The sequence below is a fragment of the Chenopodium quinoa genome, unplaced genomic scaffold (assembly GCF_001683475.1).
Source record: "Chenopodium quinoa cultivar QQ74 unplaced genomic scaffold, ASM168347v1, whole genome shotgun sequence".
NCBI classification, from domain to species: Eukaryota; Viridiplantae; Streptophyta; class Magnoliopsida; order Caryophyllales; family Amaranthaceae; genus Chenopodium; species Chenopodium quinoa.
The window spans coordinates 6,551,826-6,561,538 of record NW_018745684.1 but is presented as its reverse complement, the minus strand read 5'-3'; the positions used below and the strand labels follow the sequence as shown (position 1 = coordinate 6,561,538).

The 9,713-nt window shown below is 35.8% G+C and overlaps 1 protein-coding gene and 1 pseudogene across 1 annotated transcript; both read left to right on the top strand.

Moving 5' to 3' along the window:
- The first annotated feature begins 370 nt into the window (after positions 1-370).
- LOC110717791 lies at positions 371-4,043 on the top strand (annotated as a pseudogene).
- A 591-nt stretch (positions 4,044-4,634) lies between these two features.
- LOC110717746 (acyl-coenzyme A thioesterase 9, mitochondrial-like) lies at positions 4,635-9,355 on the top strand. The gene is made up of 6 exons (XM_021896509.1): positions 4,635-5,271; positions 6,745-6,922; positions 7,466-7,932; positions 8,589-8,717; positions 8,859-9,009; positions 9,094-9,355. The coding sequence occupies exons 1-5, from the start codon at positions 4,777-4,779 to the stop codon at positions 9,003-9,005; spliced, it is 1,416 nt and encodes a 471-aa protein (XP_021752201.1). The 5' UTR covers positions 4,635-4,776; the 3' UTR covers positions 9,006-9,009; positions 9,094-9,355.
- The last annotated feature ends 358 nt before the right edge of the window (positions 9,356-9,713 follow it).

Sequence of the window (9,713 nt, the reverse complement as noted above, 5' to 3'; positions counted from 1 at the left end):
AGCAAATTCATCCTTTATAAGAGCTAGATATCCGGCAGTAATTTTTTCATTTTTGTACAGTATAATTTTTGCAATTTTCAATGCAAATTTTAATAGGTATAAAATACATGATAGTATGTATGATACTAGTACGTGTTTAAAAAAAATTACAGAAATAGAATATTTAGATAAGGAGTAATACATTGCATTGAGACTAATGAATAAATTTTATTATAAAACTTTAATTTTGTTACACCATATGTAATTGCAACACAACAAATGGAAGGAGTAAAAAAAAAAAAAAAAATCTTAAATAATTTAAATATCTCAATCTTAATGTGTACGTTTTTGTCCAAAGCGAGTTTTTTTTTTTTTTTTTTTTTTTTTTTTTTTTTTTTTGCACATTGATTTTCACGAGAAGACTTTTCCTTGATTGTTAAGCCCATTAGTAGACTTTTCCTTTATAAAGGATATCTCTCTCAGTTTTTTGTTCAATGAAATTCTTGGCCAAATTATTGAAAAACTTTTACACCAAATTATCTCCTTTCTAGCCCTTAGAATTTTAAACCAGCTTCAGGACTACTCTTATAGGCATGACTACTTATTCAAGTTATGCTCTTCTACTAACAATTTGCCTGTGTTGGGTGTTGACACCACTAATCACCGGCGACAAAGTAGTGTCACCCCTCGTAATCGCCCCACACTGTTCAGATAAGTGTGGAAATTTGAGCATTCCTTACCCCTTTGGTATTGAAGAAGGTTGTTATTATAAACCACCACATAATGAAAAATCATCATCCTTCAAAATCACATGTAATTATAGTACGAGCCCTCCTACACCAATCTTTGGTACAGATTACGAGGTTTTAAACATTTCATTGATAGAGGGAGAACTCCGCACAGAAGTTGGTGTTTCTTACGATTGTTACAACAAGGGTAACAATACTGCATACTGGGGGAGCTCGTTCAACTTGATAACATTTACCCTGTCAAGCACAAAAAACATATTAGTTGCTATAGGGTGTGACACCTATGCCTGGTTTAAGGGTTATCGAGGTGACAAGAAATACAAGACGGGATGCATGACTGCTTGCGTGGAGCTAGAAGACGTGATCGATGGTGAATGTTCCGGTGTCGGGTGCTGTCAGGCCTCCATACCCGGTGGAATAAACAACGTTCAAGTGTCATTAGACAGCTTTGACAACCATAGGTCTGTAAATACTTTTAACCCGTGCAATGCTGCATTTCCGGTGGCAAAAGATGCTTTTACATTTTACCAACAAAATTTAAGTCTACCTATGGAGTACTGGGAATCCTTGCAGCTTCCCGTAGTATTCAATTGGACTATTGGACAAAACAGTTGTTCTGTGGCGAAAAAAGAAGGGAGTTGCTTGTGTAAAGAAAACACAGTTTGTTATGATCCGGTTCATGAAATTGGGTATCGTTGCAACTGCACAGATGGTTATTCTGGCAACCCTTACCATCCTCGTGGATGCACAGGTATATAATTGTCGATTCACCATTTTTTTTTATTTAATTATTTACTTTATCTACTTAGCAAATGTTGCTTAAGATTTTATGGTCGATGTTATTGATCTTGATTAGATATTGACGAGTGCAAGGGAGCGAACAATTGTGAGAAAGCAGAGTATTGTATCAACACAAATGGAAGCTACTATTGCAAATGTCCAAGGGGATACCACGGAAATGGAACGAAAGACGATCGTTGCATTTCTAATACAAAGCCTTGGCTCATACCGGTTTTGGCTACTGGCGGTAAGGATCAAATTATAACTGCTCATACAGATTTCTATCTTAAATTTGTTGTCTTTCTTTTATTTTTTTAACTACGACTTTTAATACTATCTTTGTTAAGCACATAAGCTAAGTGATACTCTTACGATAGTTTTCTTTCTTTGCCTCGAGTCTATTAAATTAGCCTCCTTCGAACGATTATCACATGTCAATTTAGCGCCCTGGCTAGTTTGAAACTTTGAGGATGTAACATGGCCTTCAGTATGAGGCAAGTCAGGCAACTATGTTATTTTGGGATGCGTTACTTGACTACTTTACTATTCAAACTTATAAATTTGTTATGTTAATCTGTTTTAGGAGTATTATAAATTGTCCCTAGGAATGATATAGACACTATTTTGTACTGTAGTTTTTATTTTTATGTAGATCGTTCAAATTGGAAGGATTTTAGTTTTTCTTGTTTTTTTTTAATTCACTTTGAATTTGTGGCGACTAATTATTAATTCTTTATTTATTATTTTAAAAATTGTGAGTCAAATTTCTAACTTTTGAATTATGACAAAAATAAAAGTAGGGTGTTTTTATGTATATTTTTTAGATAATTGTTATTGAAATTTGACAAGGGCCTAATTTTTATAAATTGTACTGGGGCTCTCATTATTATTTGAGACAGCCTTGAATTGCATCATTGTACTGGTGGTAGTCTTGTACATATATATGATGTTGGAGGTCTTTTGAATTCGGGATTTTGCTAACTGAGTAACTGTACAAAGAAGGGTGCATTATATTGGATTGAACCCACTATATATATAGAGTATACACAACAATTAAAATAGACAAAAAGTCCATGCATTGTATCTCAAAGTTAGTTGCATACTTCTAATATAATTAGTGGCATTTTTGTATATTGTAGGTGTTGGTGTTGGCATCATAGCTTTGCTCCTTTTTGTGTTTCTCCTGCACTTTAAAAGAGAGGAAACACAAATTAGAAAAACACGAGAAAGTTTTTTTTCGACAAAATGGTGGTTTGCTTTTACATGAAAAACTTTTCGGGCGGCACGTTGATACATTAAAAATCTTTACTATACAAGATCTTGAAGCTGCCTGCAACAATTATAGTGACGAAAACATAATTGGAAGAGGAGGTTTTGGAGTTGTTTACAAGGGCATTTTGCCAAATAACCAAGTTGTGGCAATAAAAAAATCTCTCAAGGTGGATCCAAACCAAATAGAACAATTCATCAATGAAGTTCTAGTTCTATCACAAATCAACAACAGAAATGTTGTCAAGTTACTAGGTTGTTGTCTTGAGAGTGAAGTACCACTATTGGTGTACGAGTTCATCAACAATGGGACGTTATATGACCACTTACATGATGAAGCTAGAGCTTCCGTAATGAAATGGCATGTGCGCTTAAATATAGCATCCGAAGTTGCCAATGTGCTATCATATCTACACACCACCATCTCAACACCAATAATTCATAGAGATATGAAATCGATGAACATACTCTTGGATGAAAGCTACACTGCTAAGGTAACCGACTTTGGAGCTTCAAGATTGATTCCACCCGATGAAAGCCAATTTGCTACGATGGTGCTTGGAACTCGAGGGTATTTGGATCCCGAATATATGCAGACGGGTGAGCTAACTGAAAAGAGTGATGTTTATAGTTTTGGTGTTGTTTTGCTGGAGCTATTGACAAGGGAAAAGGCAATTTCTAATGCTAGGCCCGAAGCTGAGAAATTTCTCACTATGCACTTCCTCCTCAAGATAAAAGAAGGCCGTTTGTTGGACATTCTTGACATAAACATAGTGAGCGAGAAAACTATTGAAGAAATACAACAAATGGCTAATCTAGCTAAATGGTGCTTGATGTTAAAAGGAGAGGAGAGGCCTACCATGAAAGAAGTTGCAATGGAATTGGAGACTATAAAAAGAAAGGGATCCCATCCTTGGAATAATGATGGTTCAATTCAAGAAGATTGTGAATTTTCGCTCGTGGGAATTCCTAGGTCAGACGACCATGGTGGTTGTAGCAGTGGTGTTGATTCTAATTCATACGACTCACGCTTGCTCACTTCTTTGGGAAGTGGTAGGTGATTATGATTCTTGTGGATGCCACTTGGAGTCATTCATAAATATCAAATTTCTTTCGTTTATAAGTTTGAGTGGAATTCAATGTAATCATGTAAGAAATAGATGTTATGTTATCGTGAAGATTAATTAAATTGTCTCTGTATTACGCATTTATCGATCCTAATATATATGTCACGAGTTCAGCCTGTACAACAGTTCAATTATTTTTTTGGAGTATATGCAAGTTTAGGGAAAAATAACAACACATCAATTAGAAAACAAATAATTGTATATTACAGTGACAATTTTTCAAAATTTTACGAAAGAAATTGAAGAGAAACCTACAATATGATGTCTAAAGAGTCAGTTTTGAAGGTTAAATCCCAGACGTGGATTTTCGTAAATTACAAGGTGAAAACGCCTATTCCGGGCATTTCTCGAGTCGATCCAAAAAAAACACGACTTTATTATATTGTCAGCAATTGCCCTGCCTTGCCGGTGATAGTTTATTGGGAGAAGATCGAGAATGTACATGAGTGAGTTAAAGAGGTGAAATGCATGGATACATGTGAGAATAGGTTCATCCATTCAAACTAAAATACGAGTGTTATCAGGTAAAAATGGGCATGATTTAGCAATTCACATTATCTAAGAATTTGAAGGAGTACTTCTTATGGAATATGCTTTATAACCAACAAGAGTTGTCTCGAGTGATAAGCAGCTTGATAATCCTTAAGGAGGTCTCGAGTTCGAGTTTCACCGAATGCATAAAACTCTTGTTGGAAAACTCACCCATCATAAGCCAAGATGTGCAACCCGAGTCGAATCTGAATGTAGTTGGAGCTAAGCTATGTGGGACTAGCGGAATACGCTTTATATAGACAGTACATTCAAAAAAATCTCGTCTCAAAGAATTGGATGATCTTCGTGTTGTCCTCCATACCAAACTCTATTTTTACACCATGAATCATCTCATCAAATCCTCCTCCAAACTTCCCAGAATATCCAAATTCCACCTAAAATTTCCATCAATCCAATCAAAACCCACATCAAATGATCATCAAATCACACATAAACTCACTCAAATCACACCATTTTCAACCACAAAATCAAACCCAATTAACACAAATAATCCCAAAGACGAACCAATTGATGCAGGTTCTTCGATTCGTAAACCGGTAAGTTTGTGGCCTGGGGTTTACCATTCCCCAGTCACAAACGCATTGTGGGAAGCAAGATCAAAATTTCTGGAAAATGGTGTATTTGAGGTTGCAGGAGAGAGAAAATTACAAGATGAATTGGTGTCTAAAACCCCATCTCAAAGTAGAACTTGTGTTGAGTATAAATTTTCATCGGATTATGTGCTGAGAGAACAGTATAGAAATCCATGGAATGAAATTAGGATGGGTAAATTGTTGGAGGATCTTGATGCTCTTGCTGGTACGATTTCTTACAAGGTGAATTTTTTTGATGTATTTGATTTTATTTGATTTTATTTTTTTATTTTATTTTATTTTTTTTATGATTTTTGTGAATTGGGGTTTTTTTGTTTGGTGATTTATGTTTTTGGGTACAATTGGTTTTGTTTGAAGGATTATAATTGATTATATTTGAAACATTAATTGATTGATCATGCTCATTTGTTAAAATCTTAATTCTGTACCTTGTTTGTGTATCTACTACGTTTATTTAGTAAATTGTTGCTTGAAATTTGTCTATTAGAGTTGAGTATTGCAAAAGTGTGATTTTTTTTTTTGCTCTTTGTCTAGGAATTTTGGGATAGAGCTATATTTACTTAAATTGATAACTATTTCTAGGCTATTTCACCTTGATGATATCTTTGCATTTGAAGTGAATGGGAGGAAATACAGTAAACATTATGCTCTCTTATAGTCTCTTACAATGTCCAAGGTAATATTATATGGTATAGTAAGGCTGTGTACGATGATGTATCTCTACCCTGCAGAATGTTTGGGGGGCTTTTTTAGCATTAAAAAATTATACGAGACAATATTAGAAGTATGCAGTGTTTCAAAAGGTGTACAAGTTATAAGATATGTTTCGTAATTGAGAAATTCGTTAAGTTAATGCGAACTCATAGAAAGTCTTCTGTCCTCTCCAAATGTCTAGAAGGAAGCTGGTTGAACAATCTGTACTGCCCCTTGTTCATTACTTAGCTAAAGATACTGTCAACTGTATTACTGGTTGAGTTTGTAGGGAAAATACTCATCTAATTTTAGCTATAAAACTGACGCAGTCGGAATTAATGGAGGAAAAGCAATCGCAATTCCTAATACGAACAAACAGATTTACAAGCGATAAATCTGTAAAAGCTCCAGAATCCACCAGAAAAGAGTAAAACTCTCAAGAATATTATTAATATGTCAAAACTGCATACTAATGACGGCTAAAACGTTTAAATAGTCTAAACAAAGCCCTAATACGAAACTTAAGCAAAAATTAAAATCCGGAAAATGATTAAACGCTATTACCAAATTCGGATGGCTTAAAAAGCCTGTCGCACACGGCATAGCCGTTAATTGGACTCATTGGCCCGTTTCCGTTTCCGAAAATATATTTTATTAAGCAATCTGACTCCGGGAGCCCAACTAGTAGAAATCATGACCACTACAAACTGAAATCAAGCCTTCCGACGCTAAACTTCTTCATCGAACCGAGCGGCTATTCTCCCTACGTCAAAAACTCTATGTCATTGTAGAAATAAGTCTTGCGCCAGGTCTATGATGGAAAATCTGGTCACTGTTTAAAAATAACTATATTTGTAGTGCATCAGTGCTGTACCTATTTTATTTCCAGCATTTGAACTATTACTCTTCAAACATTATTTTAGAATAACCTGTTCTGAGGATTATATATTTTCATTGCTGGCTGAGTAACAGTATCATAGTTTTCTGTTTGATGTTTTCCAGCACTGCTCCAACCCTGGTGGAATGACAAGGCCGATACTTTTGGTGACTGCTTCTGTAGATAAGATTCTTCTCAAGAAGCCGATTCGCGTTGATGCGGACCTGAGTCTAGTTGGTGCTGTTACATGGGTTGGGAGGTCATCCATGGAGATGCAGCTTGAAGTGTTGCAACCACCACAAGGTAATTTGTTTGCTATGATTTCAGTAGGCTGACATCTTGAGTGATTATGAATAAACTATCTTCGTATTAGAGGTTGGTATAACTAAAGTATCTCACAACAGCTAGTAAAGTTAATTATCAGAAATATCTCTCCAGTGATGTTCTTCTTCTGTCCCTTTTTGTTTGCCTTTTAAAGGCTTTGTTATTTTATTTATGGGTGGATGGATTTGATGAGATAGAAAATTGGTGAGATCACCTGTAAATCAAGGCAAACAAAACGGGACCAGGGGAGGGGGGGGGGGTGAGAGGAGTAGCGTATAGTAAGCTTCGATGCACTGATGCATGTAATCTTGTCTGGACAAACCAAGAAGACGGTTTCTGATAAACCATTAAAGAAAATAGTCAGATGTAGTCATCAATCTTAGTAATAGAAAGGAGAATTGTTGATTGTGGTATTTATTGAAAACTAACCACCTTTTTGACTGATTAATTGGGCTATGAAGTATGAATAATCTGTAGTATTTTATCTTCACTCTTTCCCAACAATAATTTCTTCTTTTGTAGATGGTTCCCAGATGTCAAATTCAGTGGCTCTTGTAGCTAATTTCACATTTGTTGCACGGGATAGTGAGACTGGAAAATCATCTCCAATTAATCACATCTCACCAGAAACAACACAAGAAAAATTGCTGTGGGAGCAAGCAGAAGCAAGGAACAAGATGCGAAAAATGAAGAGGGCTGAACAGAATAAAGAAAAAGACAAGGATGTGAGCAGGATTGATAAGCTGTTGGCTGAAGGACGAGTATTTGTTGATTTGCCAGCTCTAGCTGATAGGGACAGCATTCTTATAAGAGATACTTGCCAACAGAGCTCCATGATTTGTCAGCCACAGCAGCGAAATGTTCATGGTCGTATCTTTGGTGGTTATCTAATGCGCAAAGCATCTGAGCTTGCCTTTTCAACAGCATATACCTTTGCTGGAGCCTCACCTCGTTTTGTAGAAGTTGATCATGTTGACTTTGTGAAACCGGTAAGTGATGACCATTAGTCCATTACACATTATTTCTATTTCTTTGATATCCTATCATGGCTAATAGCTTGATATAAAAAAATTGAGTAAGGGTTGCTTGTTACTCTTATCATTTAGAGATTAAATGAATCGACAAGTATTCATTTTGGTTATTGGTTCTGTCTGGAAGGGATTTTGTTCTACTATCTGTGGCTGAAGTGAAGTATAGAAAGGTTAGTATGGAGATGATTTCAGAAATTGGAAGATTGATATTAGGTTCTATTACAGTTTATAAGTCGTATTCATTGAACAATTTTGTCATAATGAATAAATTTATCAGGTATGATATGAAGAAACCTTAGGAAGGTTTGATACATTCTTTGCTGCTGTGCTAGAACTCTGAGTGAGCTGAGGGGTTTGTGTTAAGATTAGTATTTTTTTATAACTTTCCGAAACTTCCATCAAGTATACATCAGTCGTTGCATTGCCCTCTGCTTGGTAAATACCTCTTTGGAACACTTTTAAATCCCAAGGTTGAAACTTGGACATCCCATCAGTCTCTCAAGTGTCCAAATCTTACGTTTGAGATCAGCATCACATGACTACCAAGACAGTCTATATTTTTGCATCTAAAACGTTATAGTCATCATATTAGATTGTGGCATTTCTCTGCGCAGGTGGATGTTGGTAATTTTCTTCGTATGAAGTCCTGTGTGCTCTATACCGAACTTCAGAACCCAGCTCGGCCACTTATCAATGTGGAAGTTGTTGCTCATGTTACATGTCCTGAGCTTAGAATCAGTGAGGTCAGTATTCAATTATTTCTTGACACAAAACTCCCTAAAATCATATTTCAACTAGATTCATTTGCAACACATTATTTTAATTATTCAGTCAAAATTCAGGGAGGAAGTTTTTTGATACTTTTCTTTTCCTATTTCCAACAGGTTTCAAATAAGTTCTACTTTACCTTCACTGTCCGTCCAGAGGCCAGAACAAATGGGCTGAAGATAAGAAGTGTTTTCCCTGAGACAGAGGAGGAGGCAAGGAGGGTGGTTGAGCGTATGGACGCAGAACACCAACACGACAATTAGCAATGTTAGTGACTTAGTGAATCACCTGGCTTGATAGCTTAATTCTTCTGACCCCTTCTGCTGTTGCTGACTGGAGAGATTAGTGCAGGTAATGTAAGGTCATCTGTCTTGATAAATGGGAAGAACATACAATCATTGTACGAGGGCAAAAACAAAAATAGTACAGTAATTGTTTTATTCGTTCTGTAATGCTCAGTAGATTCTTTCCCCTCTCTGTCGCGGCTTCTGATGGCAGAGAGGACAATGATTGAAATTATGAAAGCAACCTTTGTAATAATATTAACACAAGTCCAAATTCAAATTGAAGTTTGTATAAATATTTGAATCGAAATACAACGCAATTTTTTTTACATTTTGGCTAGTAATTAGGAAAAGATTAAGTTGCCAAGATTGAAACTACTAATTTTGTTACAGGCTTTCAGTTACACGGCATTCTTATTTCCCTTCGTCTACTTTGTATGACATCCTTACATTGTTGACTGCCAACAAAATTTGTGTTTGTTGTAGTCATCAGCAGAAGAGAGACCTCTTCATGCAGATTACAAATGAACAGAAAAGGCTTTGGCACCACTAGAAGTGTAGTCATCTATGCAATATGAATGCGTAACGAATTAATCCTACCATTGAAATTGATAATGTATGTATTGCACTATCTCGAAGCATATATATGGCATGCTTGGATTGAGGGAGATGTATTATTAGGATAAT

What these genes read in the sequence shown, in the direction of transcription:
- LOC110717746 (XM_021896509.1), top strand. Translation starts at nt 4,777, where the DNA reads ATGAATCATCTCATCAAATCCTCCTCCAAACTTCCCAGAATATCCAAA. An exon ending in CTGGTACGATTTCTTACAAG is followed by an intron (nt 5,272 to 6,744) that starts GTGAATTTTTTT and finishes GATGTTTTCCAG; the next exon opens with CACTGCTCCAACCCTGGTGG. An exon ending in CTGAGCTTAGAATCAGTGAG is followed by an intron (nt 8,718 to 8,858) that starts GTCAGTATTCAA and finishes TATTTCCAACAG; the next exon opens with GTTTCAAATAAGTTCTACTT.